This window comes from Lathamus discolor, chromosome Z (assembly GCF_037157495.1).
Source record: "Lathamus discolor isolate bLatDis1 chromosome Z, bLatDis1.hap1, whole genome shotgun sequence".
NCBI classification, from domain to species: Eukaryota; Metazoa; Chordata; class Aves; order Psittaciformes; family Psittacidae; genus Lathamus; species Lathamus discolor.
In genome coordinates, this window is record NC_088909.1 from 100,782,427 (window position 1) to 100,807,509 (window position 25,083).

At 41.5% G+C, this 25,083-nt stretch overlaps 1 protein-coding gene and 1 long non-coding RNA gene across 4 annotated transcripts in view; one reads left to right on the plus strand and one right to left on the minus strand.

Annotated features, from left to right (window-relative positions):
* LOC136004686 (uncharacterized) overlaps positions 1-9,180 on the plus strand; it is a 31,774-nt gene extending 22,594 nt beyond the window's left edge. Inside the window, exon 3 of the long non-coding RNA XR_010608572.1 lies at positions 9,100-9,180. This is a non-coding gene — a long non-coding RNA (uncharacterized LOC136004686). The remainder of the gene's footprint in view (positions 1-9,099) is intronic.
* Positions 1-25,083, minus strand: part of LOC136004685 (protein unc-13 homolog B) — a 218,252-nt gene that overhangs the window by 16,095 nt on the left and 177,074 nt on the right. For all 3 annotated transcript variants that reach the window (XM_065661417.1, XM_065661416.1, XM_065661414.1), the window contains 7 exons: positions 21,158-21,254; positions 20,210-20,353; positions 19,993-20,070; positions 18,968-19,045; positions 11,921-12,009; positions 8,601-8,753; positions 6,556-6,679 (listed from right to left, as the gene is read on the minus strand). In XM_065661417.1, the coding sequence (XP_065517489.1) occupies positions 6,556-6,679; positions 8,601-8,753; positions 11,921-12,009; positions 18,968-19,045; positions 19,993-20,070; positions 20,210-20,353; positions 21,158-21,254 (763 nt within the window). The remainder of the gene's footprint in view (positions 1-6,555; positions 6,680-8,600; positions 8,754-11,920; positions 12,010-18,967; positions 19,046-19,992; positions 20,071-20,209; positions 20,354-21,157; positions 21,255-25,083) is intronic.

The following is a 25,083-nucleotide window of genomic DNA, read 5'->3' on the forward strand; positions in this document are numbered from 1 at the left end:
AACAAAGTCCAGTGAAGAGTATTACAGCACTGCCTTTACATGTCAAAAGCTTGGCCAATGGCTCTTCTTCCCCCACTGTGGCTTACTGATGCTGTATGACCAATGAAGAAACAAAAAGCAGAGATAAACCCCAATGATGAGAAATCTTGCTTCAAGTCACTCACACTCTAGCACGATTTTTACACTACTGCCTATTAGTGTATATAGTATAAAACACCAAACTACTGTAACTGTGGCTATAAATTCTGCATCTATCATATGAAACTTTGCTCTCCACTTCATCCTTCTCAGGCTGGTTAGATGCTACACTTACCCAGAAAAAGTTGCTTATTCCTGGAAAATACATCACAGAGCTCTGCAGACAGCTCTTATTCCAGGCGCACCTCTAGGGAATGAATCTGGGAACTAAATCTGGGCTTGGTTTTAGGACCAAGACAAAGCTACTGGTGACCCCTTTCCCAATTAAATCTCCCCTCTTTCCCCATCTTTCTCAGGAAACCCTTCAGTATGACAGGAGCACTGAGCTCTCAAAGACGATCTTTGGCTCTCCCCGCTGTAATTGGTCATTAGCGGCTAGCATTAAATGTACATGTCAATGTCATCACAAGTGTCAGTTGAGAAGTGCCTGCGGGATGTCTCAGGTAAATACATGAAATAACCTTCCAGAGACAGTAGGGTCTTTTTGCTCAGGAAAACACTTGGGAGAAGAAGAAGCTCATCTTATTTGGGTACTGCTGGCTCCATGAGGACTGAGGACCACATTTCCCCACAGGCTTCCAGCAAGAACACCTTTCCTTTCCACAGCCCTCCTTCCCTCTCCTTTACCATCCCTTCTCATCTCAAAGGCTTTTCACCATCCCACTCAACCACAACTGCCGTAACTACTCCCAACACCAAAATTCCTCAAACTGTAATGAAGAAAGATGTAAGCCCAGAATTAATATATTGTTCTTTGCACCTGCCTATGTCACTTAGCTTGGGGTTTTTCTTTGCTGTCTTCCTCAGTGTTTGTTTACTTGCTGCCTTTTAAGTCACTACTCTGTGGAGCAGCAACTACCCACATACACATTTGTAGAGGAGATAGAATTGGGTTCAAGTGCGAAGATCATTGCTGAAATGATCCTTTATATTCCCCTACAATTAAAGTTAACATCAGCCATATTGATGGGTTCCCCTCAGCAAAAACTGTCTTTATACCTGCTCCTAGAGGTAGCAGGCACCCTTTTACAGAAGGAAAGCAGGCAAACAGTTTACAGATGTAACACTGCAAAGACTGAGACCCACTCAAGGGACACTGGACACCTTCTGCCCATTACAACAGCAATCCAGAAGTGAATTTTTAGATGAGATACTTCTTTGGTTTTTTCAGGTTCAGAAATTTCTTCAAATTAAAAGACTCTGTGACCTGAAATCACAGACAATCTCTTGATTTGCTCAATCTGTAACCATCATCTAACCCTCACTGATCCTCAGCCTTTTATGTTTGTTGAATACAAATCAATACAGAATGAACATTATTGACTTTGTACCTAAATAGAAACTCTTGATAATTGATTAAATTCACAATTCAGGGGGGATGACATGGATGATAAGAGAGAGAAGTGCAAGCAAGGACAATGCACCCATGTTGCCCAGGGGGGTTGTGGAGTCTCCTACACTGGAGATATTCAAGGCCCGCCTGGACAAGTTCCTGTGTGATGTACTGTAGGTTACCCTGCTCTTGCGGGGGGGTTGGACCAGATGATCTTTTGAGGTCCCTTCCAACCCTTGGGATTCTGTGATTCTGTGATTCTGTGAAAGGAAAGCTTCTGAAATAAGACTGGCAGCTTCACTTGCTGCCAGTACCCAACAGGTAACACTAAAGAGTACAACACTCAAAACTGAAGGAGTACAAAATTCTCTGTATTTCCAGCAAGAGAGGTTTAAGATGACTGCTTAACAGGATGAACACAGAGATTTCACTGTGGGCCACGCCAAGTACAGTGCCTGCTGTTCTGTATGACTCGTCACAAAGTTTGACTTATGGGTCTTAAAATGCAGGTTTTCATGCCTCTTGAACAAGCAGAGGACAAAAAAAAAAAAAAACAACCCCAAACATTTTTTATAACCTGAATTTTGAAAAAGTGAGTAGTCTCAAAACACACTAACAATTAACTTACCTTATACAGAATTGTCATGGTTCATTGGACACCTTTTTTTAATATACATTTGAACAGCATTAACCAGCCCAGGCACTTAAGGAGGACAGATGGGTAATACTGAGCAATACCCAGTGACTTGATACACCTAAAGGAACAAAGCTGCTCATAACCAGTACTCACTCCTTGCCCACTAAGAAAATCCTCTTCAATCAGTGCCAATCTCTGTCAAAGTGTTTGCAAGGAGAAATTATTTTACTCTTATACTGAGTTTGTCATCTGTGCTGGTAACATCTAATGAAAATTTGGACAGCTTCTTCCTCTGCCAAATGGCATTTTTGTAAACAAGATTCTATACCCCCTCAAAAAAAAAAAAAAAGGCTTATTCATGGAAAACATATCACAAAGCTCTACATACAACATTTATTCCAGGTGCACCCCTAGGGAATGAAAACAACTAAACTAATATACCAGTTAGTTTTGAGAAAAGTTGCCTGCAACAGAACTGATTCAAATTTCAAGGGTAGAATATAAGGAAGAATATAAGGAAGAAAGAAGTCCTTATTATAAACTGCTTCTGCCTTGCTCTGTGGCAAACATAGCTGAAAAGGGGACAGACATCAGCGCTGCTTTTCCTGGTTCTTCCTGTAAAATTACTTTTACCTTCCTAAACTTTTTGGAAACATGAAAAACACCTGTACTCCATAATACAAAGATAACAAATTCCTTGTTAATAGTCTGCTTTTCCCTCCCTCAGGGAAAGCATTTACGGAAGGATTATCAACTGACTAATTGCTAAAACCCAGCAGAACTACACTCGTTTATATTCCAAGAGGCTCAAACTCTCGCAGCTTAACTATCCTATTACTCAACAGACAAACTCAGGAAACAGAAGGCTGCTTGCAAGTCTTTTGAAATCCAATCATTTTTGGAAAACATATTATTACTCAGGCTGAGTACATACTGAGACATACCAATCCAACCTAGTTTCATCTGGTACATTCCTTTCCCAGATTTTTTTAATTCCTATATTCAACAACGAGATGTGGTCTTTTATTAGCAGCATTTCAGTTCATTTAAAAAAGTTTATCATCAGGCAATGTTCACTACCACCCATTAAGACTATTTTTTAGCTGTTGGCAACTCTGTATTAAACTCCGAGGAAACAGGCTTAAAAGTGGGGATGAAAAAGGGAAAATAATTACCTGTCAATACACAGACCTGGGCACATGTGCAGTTCACAGACCATCATTTCATTTAATGATAAGAAAGCTTTTTCTCCTCATCACAAAAGCAGTCTTAGACTTTCCTGTCCCCAGCTAGCACAAGGGGGAGGCTTCATTTAAACTAATGCAAGTTAAGAAAGGTTTCAGAAAACCTCTTAAAGCCACCCTCTCCACCAGCACAGAATAGGTCTGGGGTGGTGCTGCTTGCAGATGAGCTTGAAAAACAGCCAATTTGGAATTCATGTGTGAAATCTGTCCACAGCTTTAAGAAAATTTTCTTATCTTGGACAACATTCTCATTTAGTGGAGGGAAGTCTGACAAGCAGAAAAAAAGCACAGCAGGAGCAAGCACAAATGGAGCCTCACATGAATGGCTGCAGTGTACTTTGTGAGATATATAAAGGAGAGGCTCCAGAGGAATCATCTCTGTGTAAATTTAGCAACCCTTCACTGACCAAACTAGTCGCTAATGGCATACTATAGTTTTGTCCGAAGCAGCAAAGGAGAAAGAAATGCATAACTAATCCACTAATATCCCAGAGTGTTGTGCACAGAACCCCAAAATAAAGATTCCCAGAGGGCTGTGTTTGCATATCCACTCACGCACGACAGAGAGTGTCGAATTAAATGTTGATCTTTACTTAAACTAGCTGTGAACTGCTCAGTGAGTTACTGGAGATCAAGTTGCTCCTAATCTCACAACACACAGCAATCAATGCTCAGAGAGGAGAAGCCTCATCTGAAAGTCATTAAGGGGACCTGCAGTCAGATAGTCAGGGTGGGAGGCTGTGAAACTGCCCCATCCCCACTGGGACTGGACAGTACCTGACTGCTCTCTCACCCTACACAAAATCTTCCAGAAGCAACAGAGAACAGAAGAGTGGAGCTCAGATTTTCTTCCCTGTGTGATACAGGGAAGAAAATTTAGTTGGAATAGATCAGTCTGGAGAGTAAAAGGAATTAAAGCACTGTGCAGAGACAGCAATGCAAGCAACAGGTGAGACACACTGCAGAGTGTCAGGAACCCTCTACCCAAGTATGCTTTCCACAACCATCATCAAAAATGCTTTTGCACCTCTATCAGTTCTACATAAAGTAGAACAAATATTCCATAAAAGGGAATGTCTCCTGCTATGAACATCCCCTATTACTTAAGGCCTGAAAAAAGAAAATTGCCATTCAGCGTCCTTCAGCCATGGAGAGGGAACACTAGGGTTTCTATTGCTGAGGGCTGGGAGTAAGTGTGTTACAGTGCCTGAGGCTCTTTCTGAGTCCGATATACTCAGAACACGGCCAACCCTGAGTTTTGCACTGTCTTGCCCTGACACTCTTCACTGCTAAGGATGATGAAAATCTGGAGGTGACAGGATAAATCACTACATCTCAGGGGACAGCAGAAGTAGCTCTCTGCTCTTGTAGCCCATCAAGCGCCTCACCACAGGTAGCCTGCTCAAAGACTGTAGACAAGGCCAGTTCAATCATTGCATTGTTCACAAACACCTTTCTGAAATGGCAACTCTTCTCCGGTCTGGACTTGTTCAACCTCCTCACTAAGATACAATTGATTAGACAGCTGAAAAACCAGCTATGAGTTGTTCTTCATTATTTCAGACAGCTGAGGATGCACTTCATTACACAAAAATTGCTTCTGATTTTGAAACTGAAGTGATGGGAACAAAGACACTTTGTTAAAGAAAAAAAAAAAAACCCATAAAAATCGAAGTGGCTTATAGCAACGTCCTGCAGATTGGAAGAATTGGCTGCTCACAGTTACTGCCTTCTTCATGATGCAAGTGATGAATCAATCTCCCACTCTGCCTTTAAAATTCAAAACTATAGCATATATAAAGCTCAGGCAGCTCCTCCCTGGTTCTCTCCAAGGCCCTTGATCTCAGTGCCTCAATTGTGAAGGAGACATGTTAATGCTACTCTTACATGATGATTTTATCACCTGTCCTAAAAGACTCCTTTTTGCAACAATTCAACTGAGAAAAAGAAATTTCATCCTCTTAAATTTAGATTTTTTTTCTCCTTTATAAATCAAAAAGGCAAGCAGAAATGATCACTCCAAATCCGAGCTCAGATCAAGCAGTCTTTAGCAAATTACACCTCGTGCTAATTTTATGCCTAGCAGGTACGACAGCACACTGCATCTCAGCAGTTTTGTTTAAAGCTGTCAGCATCAAGGCCATAGACAAAGGCTTTCCCTCTCAGAACAAGAAACACCTAGTGCAAGATGTAGGTTTGCATCAATTCTCTAGACACTGCAACCCAAGAAGTCCACTCAAAATATACAGGCAACTACTGAGCAGTGAAAACACTAATATTCTACCCAGTCCTGGGGAAGAAAATACATCAGTATAAATAAGACACAGACCAAAAGTTTACTCCAACACATTGATGAAGAGAAGTTCTGGATCACCTCCAAATAACAAGGCTATAACCCAGACTTCACACTGCCTCCAACTGTGTCATTCCCCAGAGCAGCTGGGCATGCATGAGTAACATTTAAACAGTTTCTATGGTTTCTCAAAACTGGGGAAGAGTTAATCTTCCATTATTAAAAGCATCACTACATTCATAACACACATTCATTCAGCACATCCACACAGCTGAACAATTATATAAAAGACTGCTTTTGAAGGCCAACTATCTGGACATGCTTTCAATTCCCCACCATAAGAGACACAGAAATCATGCCAGCCCATACTGATGCTAAAGCCTTCTGGGGGGCAAAATGGGAGGTTGTGTCATTAAAAAGCAAGCCTAAATCAATCACATCTTTACAGAGAAACACTTGAACAGATGACATAATTAGTAAAAAGTGTTTACAGGTGTTGATTTAATGCCATGAGAACAACACTAACTGCCCAATAATCCCACATACTCAGCTCTCTTTAGAGCATTGCAAATCCCTAATCATTGTGGTTTGATACATTTGATGGCAACTCCTTTTGGATCATGGATTTTTAATTGTTGGGTTTTTTTTTAGTATGCTCTGTATTTTGCAAGCCTGCTATAAATAGAGCTGCTCTCTTCCTTCACCAGGTTACAGACATATTTTTCCGTCCTTGAGTGGGCTACACGCAGGCAAATCTACCTGGACAGATGACTCATTAGGACAAGGAGATGAGTTACACAGGCAATGGCAACACTTTCTGCTATGAGTCAGGAAGGAGAAAATGCTTTACCGTATGATCTGTCAGAGGAGGCAGCACAATCAGCTTCTCCATGGTATTCATTACTACCCTCCAGAGCTCTTTCAGCACCCTCTTCAACACTGTCTTTTCACACACGGTTGCGAACAGTGTCAGGCTGCAGGGAGAGAGAAAGAATTGAGTAAGTTCAAGGAATGTAATTTACAGTGAACAGGAGATGTGTATGGGAGAATCAGTGCCCCATCCAAAGCAGTTCATCATGACTGCTTTAAGGGTAAAAATCTTCCCTTTTCATAAAGTGCAGCCTGTCTTCACCATTTGAGTTCTAACACTGAAGATGTCTGGCTAATAGGAATTAATGGCATTTATGATCTCAACCATTTCTATTTATTGGCCTGGGATTACAGAAGGCATCACGAAGTTATGGTGGTTGGGAATACGTCACATAAGAGCACATACCATTGAACTAGTTCCCTTTAACAAGATACTTCCTGATGTATTGGGTTCACAGCATATATAGGAAAAAAATACAAACAAATATAGAATAATATGGTTTAAATTGAAGGGCTTATTATGATTTTTGTTGAATACTTAAATTAATACTTCCAGACTGCTAGGCCAAAATTCTTGCACAGCTTCTGGCAGCTGCTGAAATCTCTAAATCTTCCACATCTATAACCACCTTGAAGTATTTCTTGGACTTCTCTGTATTTTGTGCCAATTTTATCCACCACCAATTGCCTGCCATACATTTATCCATGCCTTTTTACGTAAAAAAGTTCTACTTTATCTCTTTAGTTATTCTTCCTTTGTTATTGTACAGACTATCAAAAAGGCCAAGAAATGTTAGATTCTTCTTTGAAATTAGTGTTAGATTTTGGCATTTACTGATCATACTGGGAATGCTACAAAATAGGAACTCTCCAGCCAGCAGTAGTGCACACATGATAGCAAACTCTTCTGCATTGCGTAACATCTTCCAGGTTTCCCTTCTTCCCATAGCTAGTCAGACAGCAAATTAACAAAGCTGAAAAAGGACAAGACTGATGTGGGTAGGATGCAGAAAACATCTAAAAAGCCTCTCCTGGACAGGAGGAAAGAAAATAATCCAAACTCAGATTATCATAATCAAAATGACTTCCTCCACATCTGGATAAAAGATCTGCAGCATATCAAGTTCCCAGTGATACAAAGGAAGGCGGTTTCTGAGGATTTATGAAGGCATGCATGGAAAACACTCAAATGAAAAGCTCCTAGATGTAATGATTGCTGCAGTCACTTACTATATAATGACCCAAAAGAAAGACTGGACAATCAATGCAAAGAGCAACAAAAACCCCTGTATTTTAAACTCATAAAGCTTCTCATCTCTCGCACCATTTATTATGAAAATTGCTGTCCACCATTTTCAAAATAAAGAATTGCTGTGCATCAGCAAGAAGTTTAACTTCTACAGTGATTAAAAACTATTTTTCTTTGTAGTTCAAGGCTTAGCTGATGAGAATTATGCACAGTTAGCCAAAAAAAGCCCCTGTACAGCTGAATCACACTGCGTGGCGTTAATAGCAACAGTTAATTAAAGCAATGGATCAAGCTTATATACATCACATAGTTCAGAAGCTCATTTTCTAGTCAGAATAGCACCAGGTATGACTAGAACAAACATGCTTACATGACTGGGATACTGAGTAGTGTAACTATCTCGTGTGCTAAGTATGGCTTGCAATAAGTTTGCTAATAGGATACTGTGCAATTTGTATAGGAAAAGAATGTATAGCAAGTAAATTTAGAATGTCAGTCTTTCCCACTACCTGATCAGCCATGTGTTTTGCTGATTGCTGTAATTGCCAGAGGGAGAAAGGAGAACAGTGTGCTCTGACACTCAATGAAGGCTGAAGAGGTAATCCATGGCATAAAAGAGAGGCAGATATGGGAAGAAAAGTCATTAATTCTTACTGAAAATTTGGAGGCTTGACATCTCAAGAACAATTCAAGAATGTGAAACAATTTTTCCTTCCCCCTTCCTGTTCCCAATCTGATGCACTGTATGTGTAACATGTATTTGAACACTCCCTTACTTTCCATCCAGGAAATCCATCAATGGCCTCAGGACATTATCTGCATCTTGTGCAACTGTGTTTCTGGCATTAGCAGCAACATTTCCCGTCCCTTTCACTTGACAGAGGATATCAGACATTTGCTTGACACACTCATCAATACGAGTCTGAAAGCTGAACAGATAGGAGAGATGCAAAAATAAGATTATCAGTGGCACACATCTCAGCTCTAGTACGTAAGGTAGAATACTGCAAGTCCATAAACCACGCACTCATTTACACACTCCTCCTTCATGAGATTTGCTGCTCATTTCCTTACTAGATTTGTTACCAAGGGGCATGCTACCCAGTTCCTATGCCCATCATCCACAAGCAGCCTACCACCTCTAACATGAGACATGCTCACATTTGAGAGGAGTTTGTTCATTCATGTGCAAAAAAAAATGTTCCTTTCCTGTTTTCAAGAAACACTGCTTTTCTTTGCTCAAAACACTCTGCTGTATCTTTCCTTTCTACATAGGTGGTTACCACAAAGACTGGGGTATCATATGGAAAAAGGGCACAAGGCATGCACAACTCTGAGCACCCACGAATCCATCGGCAGTGATCTGGTATGACCCATCACAAGATAAGTCTTTAAAATAACAGAGACAGCCTGAAGACAGGCACCAACAGAAACCAGTCCACTGCCATACAATCTATGCTGTTTCAAAGTGTCAAAATGGGATGTGGAGCTCAGCTGTGCAACGAGCAGTGTCACTGCCATGAAGTGACATGCAAGGCATCAAAGCACAGTTATTTTCCTATCTTGTACTGCTAAAAGGATATTCAAAATGAAATAATATATGGTTAATAATGATGACTAGATCAGCACAGCTGTCAACATATCAGCTCAGTGAATAAAGGAAAATGCTTTGACATTTAGAAGAACAGTTACTAACAACAGGGATTATAAGTGACATTTAGCTATCCACTAACAGCACAGGGGTTTGAAATCAGGAAAAGAAGTCAGTGGTAGCAGCTAGGGTAAAGATTTAAGGGCAGGTACACAGGTTTGGACGTCAGCTTTAGACTGGAGTAAATGGCCTGAACTTCTGCTGTGTGAGCCACCTTGGACGTCCTTGGGCTGGGTACTAGCATAAACCCCTCTGTCCTGCGGCTCTCACCTCCCTTCTCTACTCAATCAGTCACTTCTCTCCCCTGCTGCACTGCCACCTCCACCCTCAGCAAGATGCTCACTTCTAGCCTGCCTTTCACAAGAGCAATTCCAGAGCTGTCTCTCCACACTGCTTCCACTTTGTGCACTTCTAGAGGAGAGTGGCTTGCAGCAGTCAGTTGTGGTGACAATGACAGCTTAACCAGAGGCATAAGTCACATAAAACAAAACAGTGCCAGGTACCAATAGTATTTCCTGTACTGCTGACAGTGTCTGTTCTGTTATAGGTTAGTATCACCCCACAGTTCTCCCACATACTGCATAAGTTTGTAGGGCCCTCCTTCAAGATGGTATAAACCCCCAGCCAGGGGATGAAAAGGAACTGAATCCCTTAAAAGATAAAAGTTAACATGAGGCAAAATAGTGAAAAATGATAAACCCATTACTGTGGCGACAGGTTCACTTGAAAGTGAAACTCATGCAGATGTAGAGTTCAACAGCAGCCCTTGGCAGCAGCAAGTTAAAAGACAACCTCACCTGTGCTGTCAGACAGAGCCTTCTGCTACCTGCTCCCACAGGAATTCCCTCCTTCCCTCCTACAGCCACCAAGAACAAAACAGCAGCTACTGCATGTAGTATAAACCACCTTGAGGCTCCTTTTCTCCATGATATTCTTTAAAGCAGGAAAAGCTTCTGCGTCCATACATAACCCTCTCTCAGCACAAGGGTGGTGAGGCTCTCCAGGTACGTGCTGCACCAGCACGTGCAATTATCTCACGTAGATGAAGAAAAGTTAAGATCTGCAGCTTCAGGTGCACACAGTGTGGCAGAACAACTGCTTACAGACTCTGCACAGAATATTGTGGGTATCTGTCTTACCTCCCCACATTTACATCCTTTAGAAGATCCCACTTATACAGTAAACCACAGCTCTACTTTTCATTCCCTATTACTATAAAGGAATGAGCAAAGCATCTGAGCTGTCTGACTGGCTAAATCTCTTGCCAGCACATCTCTCTCAAACACTCCCTGTTATGTATGCTGATACTGAATAATCTCTTTAAATCATATTTGCAAATGTCAAGATTGTACCCTAATTGTCTTTTAACAGTGCGCCATTGAGACAGGTTTCAGATAACAAAAAACACCCCTTAATTACAATTTCTCTCTCGTCCTCCATCTAATTATGAATCTTATCAATTCAATTCAGCTACAGTTTGAATTTCTCAATTTCTTGCTATAGCATCCACGGTAATGGGAACTTCTCTCTTATCTCCCTACTTAGCCCTGTGTGCTAAAATACAAATAGTCGCTGACAAATCCCACAGTGCGGTTTTTGGTCATAAGTACCGCAAATCTGTAGACTGCAGGAGGCCAAGTTGGTACAATTTGCTTTATTCCTCTTGCCCACATTTCAGCTACACTACAGCTCATGCCTGCATTAATCTCGTTATAAACCACAACTTGAAATGAATGGGGTTTATCTTGAAAAGTGGTTGCTTTTGAAGATCATTTGGGAGCCCTGTATTTCTAGATTTTGCTTAATTGATGTCTTTCATGGTTCACTACAAAATTATTATGAAGTCAAGTACATTTTTATCCCCAGGTAAATGGTAATATGATTTGCAATAAAACTTAATTGCCATAAATTACTCTGGCAATACTTTAAAGAGCTCCCCCCTTTGAAACATCACAAAACACCATGCACTGCAACACAGAACAGGTCAATTTCAAATTCTAAACCTGTTTCATTTCTATTCCAATATTCATTTAACAATCAGAAATCAGTCAACTGTTTCATACACTTAGAGCACAACGTTTAAACAAGAATGTTGCTCCATAAACGCTGAGCTGGAAACTGCTTTCTGAGCAATAAAGAAGCAGGCACTTCTGTTACTGACAAGCACTACTTATAGAAAAAAATCCACTCTATGTAATTCAAATACATTTCACAGCTGAGAGATCTCCATGTCACATTTCTGGGGAAAGCAATACAGAAAGGAGAGACTCTACAAAACATTTCTCACTTCTTTAGATGGTCTTAGTATTTGAAAGACCATGAATTTATGACAAAAAGAAAAACATAATGCAGTTGACAGGAGTGTCTTTTCTCTTCTTAATCAGACTGAATGAGATTAGGCAAAAGAAAGGAATGCTTCAAGGACAGGGACCTCATTATACTCACCTGTTACCAAACACAGCACTCAGCTCATCCAAAACATTGTTCAGCTTCACCTGGAGCTCTTTGAGATGGTCACTTGCTTCTGCATCCAACTGTGGATGAAAGAGGAGAACTTAGCTTGAACTCAGAGGACAATTTGCTGCCTTTCACAGTGTTCTTCTTCACTGTTGAGGCTACTCTTAATATGCAGGTGAACTACCACCACTGGACTCTGCTAGCTAGGATGCTCTCCTCCACTGCCTGCTGCTGTCAGAGAAGCTGTGAAATCAGCAACAGCCAGTATCCAATACCCTTTGATACCTTTACTGGTATTTGTGAAGTTGAGAAAGAAAGTGAACATGAAGCCTCTGTGGCCAACAGAGAAAGCAGGCTGAGAAACCAAGCACTGTGCATTATCTTGGGCTCATGGGTCACTTCACTCCTCTAAGTATAGGAGAGAGGGATTTTCAGACTGTATGTTATTCACTTGTGCATTTCTCCATTCACAGTCTTGAAAGGTGCTATTTCACCTTCCACCCTCCTGTCAAGTGTTCAGACTGAAGACTGACCCAGCCACTGCTCTCAGAAGACTGGAGCCTGGCTATTTTGAAAATGTGGCCACAGCATCGCAGCAGGAATTGTGCACTGATCACTTTCGGAGAGCATAATCTCAGCTATGGGTATTGAGCACAAGTAGCTCTACTCTTACATGGAGCAAGGCAGCTTTTTGTATGCAATTGCTCAGTGGAGACTTCACAAAAGAAACAAAAAAGAGTGCCCAAGTACTACAAGGGTGCTGCTGACACCTTGGCACATTGTGTAAGAATGTGCTTGCCCAAAGCCACCTGCTTTTGCACACAACGGTGCCCTGTATTCCAGCTGTAGTGATTCCTCCAGCCTCGGAAGAGCCACTTTTGGGTAACTTACCTGTATGTTTACATAAGCCACATGTTTAATGCTTTGGGAACATTTGCTCTGGAAAAGTAACTTGTAAAACAGATTTGCCTTTATATGCAGGCAGGCAAGCTGCTTGTAAAACATAAACCTTCCAGAAATGTTTGCATTTGGCATTCAGAGCTTCAGCCCTTACCTCTAAGGCAGAGCATCTATTTACAAACATAATGAGCCAGATGCCAGTACAGTGGTTAAAAATCAGTTTAGATTTTTACGGTATATCCACATATACAGGATGTGAACATGACAGGAGTTCCCAATTCTATATTCAGTACTGAAGCCCTCTTCATATTCGTCAGCATCTGTCAGAGAAAGCCAACCCTTAAGGGATTTGGAATCTGATCTGTTCATTTTCCTGTTGTAAGCTGGCATGGAAAACTGACTCCATTAGGCATTTGAACCTGTGCTAATGAAATTCCTGGATCAGAATTTTAAAAATAATTAAAAAATCCTCCAAGCAAATGATGATTTATTTCAGCCTCATAACTTTCGGCATTGCTAGCTCTGATTATTTTTCCTTTATTAAAGTGAATCTGCATCCCTATTACTTTTTTAACTCCCTTGCTGTAAGAAGGCAGAAGGAGGCTAACGTGCCAATCACCAGTCATTCTAGCCAAGCTTTTAGGTAACAAAACAAAAACACCATCTGTTGGTGGTGGTTTGTCTTGCCCCTACATTAATCCTTCCCTTCTACACTGTAAAGGGAGAAAGAGTCACAAGCTGTCTGGTTTGCTATCTAAAATTAATGGCACAGAACAGTCCTCTGATTTTGGCCTTTTTGGATGATTTGAGGCAGCACCAGCTCATGATTCATCAAAACGTTTCAAGTAACTTCTTTTCCAGCTGGGAAAATAAAAGCCAGGAGAATTTGGCATATGACACCTATTCCTCACTATTTACTTCTACATCTTTATAAGCTATCAGATGCATGGTACAGAGGATATTTAAGGTCAGGATCAACAACTTGCCATTGTTCATGAACCATGCAATTCATGACTAGCTTTACTGTGAGGTGACATCGAGAGCTCACCAACTACCTTTAAGCTTCTCCTTCTTATTGTACTTGTTGACTGTAAACTGACTGTCTAGGAGCAAAACAATAGCTTATTTCTAGCCCTTGTTTAGGAAGAAGCTGGAACAATGCTTTGCTAAGGGGATGAGCTCCGTTATCTGTGGGGTGAGGAACTCTCTCTGCTCCAGAACACTTGCTTACAGCTTTCTGGGTGCAACTCTCAGGTGCCCAGCCTCACCCTCAGGAAGCCAAACCCTGGTGGTAAGCATTCTGATTAAGTATCCACCAAGTCCTCTGTCATCCTAGAAAGCCTGTTGTCTTCTGAGCAACTGCTACTACGAAAGGAGGAGTCCACATAATACATTACTGATCACTAAAGCTTTGGCATTAGCAAAGCAAATTTCAGGGAATTACCTGAGTGTGATTTAAGTCCATTAGGAAGGTGCTGGTAAGTGTGTACTGCTTTTCCACATATATCAATTACATGCCAGTTACAGAGTTCCCTGCAGCATGTGATGCAACTGCAAACAATTTTTTGCCAATACAGTGAAGCACTCATAACACTGCTCAAATGACACAGCGTATGTTTTGCTGTTGCTGCTCAGCCAGTGGATTCTAAGCATATCAGCTACTGCTGATAGGAGGACATGCTACTTGGAATGCACAATAAATCTGGCTGATAAAGCTGGAAGTAGTGTTAGGCAATTGGGTCACTGCCATATGTCATGTCCAAACCATTTCTATCAGAAGCTGGAGCTCAAGCAGGCCTATGATCTCCATTTTGTGGGTGTATCAGAGATGATTCAGAGGAAGAAAGCTAATGAAAAGTTCTTTGTGCAAAACATGGGACAGTACCCACAGCGGGGTGGCTTCTGATCTCTAAGCAAGTGCTTAAACTCCAGTGGAAATAATGGCTGGTGCAGTTGTAGCTCTGTGGTTGAGACTAAACTTGTGATACAGAAAACTGAGGTGCACGCAAAGAGGGAAGAGGTAACTCTCAGGGAAGAAAGTAAGGCCCTGTTAATTTCTGAAAAGACTTGGGACTTGGCACTGCAGAAAATCTGAGCCTTGAAGTCTCATACAAGCACATTCAGGGCTGGAACCTCAAGCTCCTTGCTAATCTGAATGGTGCACAGCACAGCACTATGAACTTCAATTTAGGCTGATCTTCCACTTCAATCATGGATGAAATGGAACCCATGAGTCTTAGAATTTGCTGTGATGGGCTTCCAAGCTTTTGGAGAGATGTCATTAGTTCTTTGGTTTCTACATACAGTGGTGTGTAACCAGAACTGGAATGCTCATCTGTAGCTGTAGAAACAGCTTTTGCCTTCTAGAAGGTTGAAGATGTTAATCTTAAAGCCAGAGAACCTGTGAAATCATCAGGTGGGATCTGACACATCAGCAGTTAGAGAATTTTGCCCTGGTCTCCTATTTTAGCTTTATGCAAGTTACAGAGTTCATGTGCCTCAGGCTTGAAGTTGCTGATTTTTGTTCTGCCCCCTTCCACTAGCCCCTGGGAGCTCCTCTCTGCAACTGTGAGGCAGGCGTTCAGCTGATCCAGTCTCCCTTTAGGGACTCGCTTGCACTGAATTTTCATCCCCACTTTCCTATAGGATTCAAGAGTAATATGAAACACTGAATCGAAACAACAGTTGACAGCTTCTCAAATACTATGGTGGCCTTAGCGATGGCATGTGGGATGCTAAAGAGGAGTCATCAAATAGATACGGCAAATCCTCTGAGAACATTCCTGTCAAGCCTTGGCAGTTCCTAAGCAGTCCTGGAATTTGTTATTCAGGTGGCTAACTTAGGATTTAGAACATGTGCTAACCCAGCTGAGCATTAAGAGGACAGTATCCTGAAGCATTAATTGTACAGATTAGCTTGAAAATGAAGGCATGAAAATTGTATGATGACAATCTGCTGCTAATTCCTTGGGTTCCTTAGGCAGTGCTCGTATCTGATACTCATCTCTCATGCTTGACTTTGGGGAAAAAAAGGAAGTGCAGATATGTATTAAACTAGGCTTCCATAACACATCCAGACTCCAGCAGTGGGCAGTGCAGTACAGCACCTTTTAACTTCGGTGCCATGAGTTCATAACTTATGAAAAGCCAAGCAAAATAATGGACTGCAGAAAGCCATTTCTCTCAAGCAAAATGAGAAACGCTTATTCTAGTGTCAGGGACAGTGCGCAAAGCACACTGAAATCCGCAGGAGAACTGCAGAGGTGGGTAGAAAATGCAGGTCGCATTAGGTTTTATTAGATAATGTATGAATAATTAAATAAATGGGGCCAAGTTCAGGCAAACACTACAAATGAAATCTATATAGCCCACTTCAGCATAGAGCTAAATTACAGTCTCCATGCTGTGGGTGTATTGGAGATTATTCAGAAGAAGAAAAGATTTCAAAAGGTATCAAGGACTCATACTGCAATTCCACTGCTCATTATGCTTTTAACGCTACCTGCCACTCCATAACCACCGGCTTCTCAAAATATGTTTCAGGAATGTCTGACAATGCTACTGAAGCACAGTGAAGCTGTTTTGATCCCGTGAGATCAACACAGCTCAGAAGGGAAATAGAAGTATAAATCCTAAAAATCATTTAAGATACCTCTTCCTGTGTGTGCACATACGATATATATATATGCCTTGAGATCTCAAGCACAGACCCAAGAGAATCCCACCACAGAGCTCTCTAAAGGTCTGCTGCTGTCATTTCTGACTAGTAATGTTCACAGGCATACGATGTCAATACATTAAACACTGACAGGCTGGGTAATTTTTGCACTGTCTGTGCCGTCTAAGTACTACAGTTGGGAAACTCAGTGAGGGCAAAGGTACCATTCCTCACCTGGGGAGGAAGAAAAAAGTAAAGGAAGGCACTATACCCAGGAGCCCAATCTCAAGAAATAGTACTTATCAAGCACTTTTGTTCCACTTTACGCTATTACACTGCAGGATGACTATGGGCAAGCCCTGTCTTTTCATTTTCCTTGATGCAAAAGGGAGTAAGTGATAATGGATTTCTGTAGGAGTGTGTTTTGGACCCACTGGCCAAGAGCACTGGGTAGCAGAAGTATTTTAAAGCTTTCCAGAGCTGTGCAGTGCTATAGCTACAGCTTTAGATGGAGATGAATCTGTGAATCAGAAGCAGATGAAGCCACAAGCACACATTAACTCAAACCAATCCCCAAGGTCTGGCTTCACACATGGTACATCTAATGTTCTGCACAGAAACAACGGAATATTTGGTACCTAGTTCTCAACAACACCTTTGAGAACAGAAAAAGGTGAACAGCTCAAGACAAGCAGGACATACCCCTGTGCTATTTTCTTACTTCCCTAAGGAAGTAGCTCCTTTTTGAGCAGACCAATCAGGATATAGCTTGTGCAAGGTACTGTGTGGTAAAACCCACAGATATATTTCCAGCAGCATGTTTGCCTACATGTTCTATTTTCAAAGTTGTTGTTTCACCAATTGTTACTCAGTTTCAATCTGCATCAGAAACAGGGCTACTCAAACTAGGACAAGACCTCATTTACTCTAGCAAAACAGAGAATCTGGCAGGTTTCAAGTCAAGAAGCGAAGTACTACATAGTCACCGAGAGGGAAACCCCTGGGGATAGCAAATAACATAGGCACCTAAACACAGCACGATTTATTTCTAGTGATCAGCGGCAGCCTAATGAAGTAGACAATCAGCATTTGGAAAGAAAAGAAAAAAAAACACTTCCAAAAACCAGCTTCCTAGCATGTTTGCCAGATTTGTTCCTGTGAATTTTACTACTTGCAGCCTGGTTTCTCTCCCGCTTTTCTTTTGATTCCACAGTACAGGAGAAATATTGGACTCATTACATTTGCTCTACCTTACTTATACCTCTTGAAAAAGGTTTTGAAGGGCAGAATGTAGACAAGAGGTCTAGGCTAGGAAAAGCAGTCATCAGCCTTGATAAATACTTCTTTTCTTATCTTATATAACACTGTACCAGGTGGTATTTTCAATTTAAAATACAGGAAAACCATACTTAATGGCCACCAGTAGGGAAAATAGTAGCAAATTGATTCCTCAGGGGAGATCAAGTGCATATGGATTATAACTTTATAAATCACTTCAAAGACCATTTCATCACAAGCTTATTTTTCCCTGAGAAAAAATAAGCATTTAGCTACCTCTGCTATTACAGCTGGGTGCCTATAATGCTAGTTCTTGATGCAGGGCTCTGAAATTGCGATTGTTGAGAAATTAGGATGCAATTTCACTCAGAAAATGAATCACATGTGAAAGAATGACAGCAGTTTTTCTTTGCCTCACAGAGTAAATCTATTTGTTGAGATTTTTGCCACCTCATAGAATTCTGCCACTGAGCACAAGAAAGATGCAAAACAGCAATACAGGCAAAAACTGTGCTGCCCATCAGCAAAGCTGACTTTCCTCTTGGCATACAGGTCATAGCACAGGCTCTACCACAACACAAATAAAGAAAATGCACTTAGGCTTTGAAAATTATTTTTTCCTAACATCAGCATCAGCAGCTTTTTCTTCATCTTCCTGAATCTTGAAAAGCAAAGAAAAAAGAAGAGAGAAAAAAAAATAAAATAAATATGCACCGATTATATCAGAAACAGTGACCTGGAGGAAGAAAACCATATCTCTGTAAAAATGGCCATCTCAGGATAAACAGATACATGAGTATAGAATTATTACTTTCATGTCTGCAATATATTAGATATTGGACATTTAGTGCCAAAGGTTCCATATTTATATGCCATGTAAAATGATTCAATGTCAACAGTTCTCTGACCTGTCTTTAGAGTTGTGAAACCACCATGCCCACATCCAGTCTATGTAATCACAGTATGTAGCCTTCTCTTTCCTACTCCCTGCTATTTTGTGCTTCAAAACATTTGCTCCTGCATCTTATGACAAATTTAGTTGAAAAGTGTTCAGGCATGGCTGTCCCCTCACACTTATTATAGTGCCAGGTGTGACAGGGCTCTCCTTATGAGTACAGTCTTCAAAAACCGGTATGATGCAAGTAACCTAGTAACAGCACAGTGGGAATGAGTAATTCTCAGCCTCTTAGTGCTCTTACCTCTTTACCACCCATGGCTTCAAACATCTTCTCTAGCTGCACCCTCAGTTGTTGGACGTTATTCATCAGGATGCAGGGCTGAAGGGACAAAAGCAAGTGCCTGTTACTGCCCAGGATGCTGACACATTTTAAGCACTGGTACAGTTTGTGCCTCACCACCCTTCCCCAAGTACCACCAGATCTGAGAGTCAAACAGGAGGTAAGGTATGCACAGACTTCAGCACAAGTCATTTTTTAATCCAGCTTAAAATGGGATAGCCAGTTCCAGAAAACCCAGATCAGGAGATCTCTGCTGTTGCTTCTTGCTCCTCAGCTTTATCAAAGAAATCAGTGTCAGGATGAAGTTTAAATCTCTGCAGCTCCTGCCATGCCCTGCCATAGTCCAAGCTGTGTCACCTTCAGCCTCTTAATGCTGCAGTATACTATCGTGAGTGGTTTACACTCAGTATCAGAAGGGGAGCTGCCAGCCAAAGCTGCTTCAGAGACACATATGGGTCCCCCCAGGCCAAGCCTGAGAGCAATAGTCAAGAGCAGCCTAAGCAATAGCCTTTCCTCTGCAGCTACATCCCCAGTACAGGTGTGGGAGATAGCAAAACCAGCACAGGACAAACTCAAGGTTCAAAAATGTAAGGCTCTGTTTTATTTCATACACTGAATTTTACTGAATTCAGGACTAAAGAGCAATTAGATGGACACAACAGTAAACCAAGAGTGCTGCTGACTACCAGATCAACAGAGCCTTTTTTTTTTTCCAATCACCTTTCTGTCACACAACCCAGACAGGCATAGTGGAAACTAATTTCCAGGGGACCTGACAACTTCCAAGCCCTGCAGATCATCTTCAGGACCTAGTATTATTTTATGGCCAAGACACAACTCAATCTGCAAAAGGATATGAATGATGATAAAAACAATACTGAAAATATTCACACCATCAACATGGTCAGGTGCAATGTGAGAAACTTGGTTTCATCAGGACAATTATGTGATTCCTCAGGGCAGAAAAGAAGTTCAGCACAACTCACCAGTTTCTCCTTGGAACAGTAGGACTGGAAGGTCTTGGAGAGAATGTCAGCATACTGCATCAGCACTTTCCCAATAGTCTGTGAAGATAAGATGTGATCACTGTTACTTGTTCTCTATCACTGCAGGAGAACTCCAGGAAATAAAATGAAAAAAAACCATCATACTGTTTTGCATCCCACTAAGGGAAAATAAACAGATGGATATTGAAGGTATTACCTTAGCAAACCTCCTATTATAATGAGCCACAATGACAGGGTCTGGGCACTCCAGCTTCTTAATGATCTCAAAGCTCTGATTGAGCTGGGTGAAGACATCCACCACTGAGCAGGAGAACAGAGCATGCTCGGATGTTTGCTGGAACTAAAACAGAAGTACAAGGAGTCATTCTCAAAAGGAAAGCTCTGAAATACACCCATTTCATGGATGTCTCCATTATCTGCTGTGTTGAAGGCAGGACAGCTTCACCAAACTCTGCATTTTCCTCAGAATTAATCAAAAACTCTCAAAAAGGCCCAGAGGAGCTAAATAGCCAATTCTATCTGATTACAAGTTCACTGTCCTTCACCAACTATGACATGACAAGTACCAAGGAAATGCAGCATGATGCTGAGACCTTTAATGTGCACAGCTTGCCTGTCAGTTGATGAGGAAAGATGGACAGAGTGAAGAGCTTTTTTTAGATTTTCTTAAAATTTAAAGAGAATGCTACATTAGCTTCACAGGCTACAGCACCAACAGTCACTGAACAAATGGGAAAGCTCTTGCTCTCCACTGGGAATACTCAGCTAATTAAGAGTAAGATCAGTCTGTCAGTGGATTAAGGTCACTTTCTCACTGCATGACTAAGTATGTGCAAAGTGCCTTATATTTCAATTACCTCTCATAAACAGAAGGAGATGAGAGAACACCTCCCTGTTAATCTGCTTGACAGATTAACAGCAGTAGAACAGAACAGACATAAAGGAATTATATTCACCTTGCCATTAGACAGCTCTTTTTGACCTGTAGAGAAAAGTCCTAAAATAAATGAGTTTCCCAGTTGTTCAGTAAGCAGAAAGAGCTGCACCCTTCATTTGTCTGACAGATGAATTTACAGTGCTGGTGTTTGGTTCTGGGCACTGAACGATGTAGCGCCAAGTCCTCCACTCAGAGTGACTTACGTACCCCATCTTTTTTATCTCTCTCCAGAGCACCATGCAGGAATTCTAAGGAAACATCTTCATTTTCATCCAGCCACTGCATCACAAACTGCTCAAACCACCTGCAGGAGGGACAGGAAAGACACCGCATTACAGCGAGTAACAGGCAATCCAACCACACTCAGACAGTGTTGCTGTTTCAGCCAGACTTGTGAAAGCTTGCCACTGTTAGATGTGATCTGAATGCTGTGATCTGTGTGTGCAGCCAAAGTTTCTGAAAATACTCATATTTGTATACAAGCTACCAACGAGCAGGGCCTGTACCATCACTGGGCTGGACCAGCAGAACACAGCCTAGCCTAGCTTCTGCAGACTGTTGGTCGTGAGCTGGTTTTGTCCTTTTGTCCAGACAGGACAAGGGAGACTTCCAAACCCACTCTATGCACGCCAAGAGAGATAGCTGTCCTGCTGCCCATTTCGTGTACTACCTTTCATGTGAGAGTTGCAAATGAGTATAAAGGGAGGAAAAGCAGTGCCTGTTTTCCAGGGCCCTTCAGCTACTTTATCTGCAGATACAGACATATTTCTGGAGTGCTAGGGGGGAGAATCAAGGCTAGAAGATTTCTCCACTTTAATCCTGCTCTTCTTTTCCCCAAGCTTTCTATAGAACATCCTCCCATCTCCATGGGCTGCTGTTCTGACTTGAGATGATGCTTGATTGACTTCTGGTCATAGCACAGCACATCTGCTGGGGCTTCCAGGAAGATGACCAGCCCTGTAAGCATCTCTTTGTTGTTTTCTCTTGAAGGAGCACAAAGTTCATATTAAGTGATGAACCAACAGCCTGGAAGTATGGTCAAGTCCCACGAACAGGCAGGTCCTACAAGCAGCACACCAAAGTCTGTCTCTATTCCTCCTCCTCATTTAGGAGGATAAGCTAAATTGTAGAGCAGAACCCAAGAAACTGCTGAAACAGCCACTGCTATAACTCAGGAAGATGCCTTACATGAAGTGGTGTTTGAAGCTACCTCCTACACTGAACAAAAGGCATCTATGCAACACCACTTTGGCCAAACAGGCAAGATGAAAAGTGGCTTCAGCGATCTCCTGTGATCTTACAGCCAATCATCCCCCTTTGGGATATATTCCCATAGGACAAAAGAAGGGAGGAGTTGTCTATGTTTAACCAACAACATAGCACCTACAGCTATATTTAAATGTCTTGTTTGGCATTTGTTGTGCACAAGTTCCAACATAACCACAGCTGAAACAAACCTTAATTTCCAATATTACTAAACAGCATTCGGAAATAAGGGGGAGATGTGCCCATGTGTAATTTCAGTCCATACAAAAGATTATAATATGAGATTCAGAGTATAGCCTCCTCTAAACAGGCAGCTGTGTTCATATAAAGATTGTGCTAATTATGGGCTGAGTTTGCAAAGAACATGAAAGCCAGACATGAGAGAAGATCAAGAGCAAATTCACAGAGAATATTAGGTAGCCTTAAATACTCTCTACACTTCAAAACATAAAGAACATCAATGCTAATATTGGAAATTGTAGCTGACAGTGTTAAATGCCAACAGCAACCTATCTATGCAACCCTATTTAATACAGACAGCAACAGTGGAACATCGTCACACATGGACTTCCTGTATTATGGAAAAATTTCTTTGAATGGCACCTCAGGCTCCTAAAAGTCAGCATATTTTGAACTCTGTTACAAGCTTCTTGAGCTTACACCATTTCGCTTTGAGCTACAACAGCGTATTTTAAAACAACAGCTCAATCCTTAGAGAGTTCAAGCAGTTTACGAGGAAGTAGCTACACATTATCCAGCTGTTTCATAATTCCCTGGTCGGAAGTTGCTGACTGCTTCAGTGTCATAGGTCCATGTACAGAAGGGTTTACTTGTTTGTGTCAGAAGGCCCAGTTTTCATTCTGAGAAGCAGAGAAACTTCCTGATTATCATTCATAAGAAAGGGCCATTCACTGCTGAGAACAGCCACTGCCCATTTTTATGGCTACCATATGTTACACAAAATCGAATACATAGGTATTTTACTATCTTACCAAATTGTCTAAACAAAGGTGACAAGGAAAAAGGCACTGCTGAGTGGCTGTTGGTGGCGGTGTGTTTGCTCTCCTTCCTATTAAAATAAAGCATTACCTCCGGAAAGAGGTTTAATACAAATGTTTAAATGCAGAGTGAATAGCTTATGTCAGGTCAGGAAACTCTGTATCTGCATTTGCAAAGACAGACTCAACTTCGTCCGTTTTTGGCTGGCAGGAAAACAGAAGAGATAGATAGAAATAATGTATAAATATTTCTATCCTTGGGCACATTCAAGACCAAAATGTGTTTGAAGCTGTAACACAAGCTAGAGTTATCTTTAGCCAAATACTCCCTGCAGTGTTTTACTATCAGGTCTTAGGCTGCTGAGCAAATGAAGGGGCTCTCTGAGGACTGTGAAGGTAACATATCCAAAATTATATTAAAAATTATCTAGCACTGAAACTAATAAAACCAATCTGATTTCATGCAGAAATAGCTTCAAAATGTTGTTATATAGCAAGTATCTTCTTCCTAATCTGCTTCAATTATTGATCTAGAAGCACAAACTATAATGACTCATGCACCAGCACACAAAGCAGAGGCTTACGGTGCTGCTTCAGAGACACTGTGTGCTTGCAGGGGTCAGTACAGCCAACCTCTCCAAACGAGGTTTGCACAGAATACGCCTCAGTCCTGCCTGCCAGGAAAGGGAGCGGTGCTTTGTGACTAAATGGAAGTTTACCTCTGCTGGTTGCACAACAGTAATGTAATAAAAACAGCTTCAACCTCATCTTGGCCACCACCCTGGCTCCTGCAGTGTCAGTCTACAGGTGAATTAATCTTGTTCATCTGCTGTGTGGATGCATGTGGGTACCCAATGAACATCCTGTGGGCCTTGGTAAATGCAGAAGCAAGAAGGCCAGCAGGGGTTCAAAGAGTAAAAGAATAAATACTGTGTTTGATGAAGTGAGCCAGAAGAAAAAGACAGGATTTCAAAACAGGGAATGCTTTCTCCCATCAGAGAGGAGGTAGTCTCCAGTTCAGCTACAATACTAGCTGCATGCTAACATCAGTATTAAAACAAAACACAAAACATTTACTTACACATCTAAAATGCTACAGTATTTTGGAAACTCACACTTCACAGCTTTTAGCTGGCAGCTAAAAGTGAAGAGACAAAGTTTTTAAGAGCCACTCCCAGCTTTGCTCCTACTTCAGTTTCACAAACTGCTGCTGGATTTCACAAAATAAGGGGAGTACAAAGCCTTCAGCTTCAACACTTTGGAGCCTTCACCTTACTCAACCATATCTCAAAGCTATCAGAAACATGGGTTCTCAAAGTTTTGACACAAAAAGCAGGTTTGTGGATAACCTCGTCTGTGGAGTAGACAGACACCTCAGTTTTTCTCTGGACAGCAATAATTCAGTTTCATCTAAAGTGTTTACTGATGTGCAAACATGATGCATGGGCTCCTTTGTTTAAGGAAGCTTCAAGACTAAAAGTGCTTGTGATGAAGCAAATTAAAGGACAAAAGCACATTGCTGGAATTGATCCGAAGGGGCTGTTTCTTGACAGGGGAAGGTTATGGTTGAAATAAACATCACCCATGTCTGACAATGTGGGTGTTGTACTAAAACACAGGAGTGAAGTAACAAAGCCAGCAGCTGCACATGTACATGAGCACTGAAGCTCTACCAAAAAGGCCAGCAGAGCAGAACAGTCTGCAAAAGACTGCAGAATGAAACCGAGCATCATTATCCTGATTACACAGGAGAAAAAGAGAGATTAAGAGTATCTGATAGCTTGCCTGAGACTGCACTGACTCAGAGGCACAGCAAAGAGAACAGAGCTTCTGAGGCTGTCACTCCAGCACCCTGTTCACTGAGCTAAT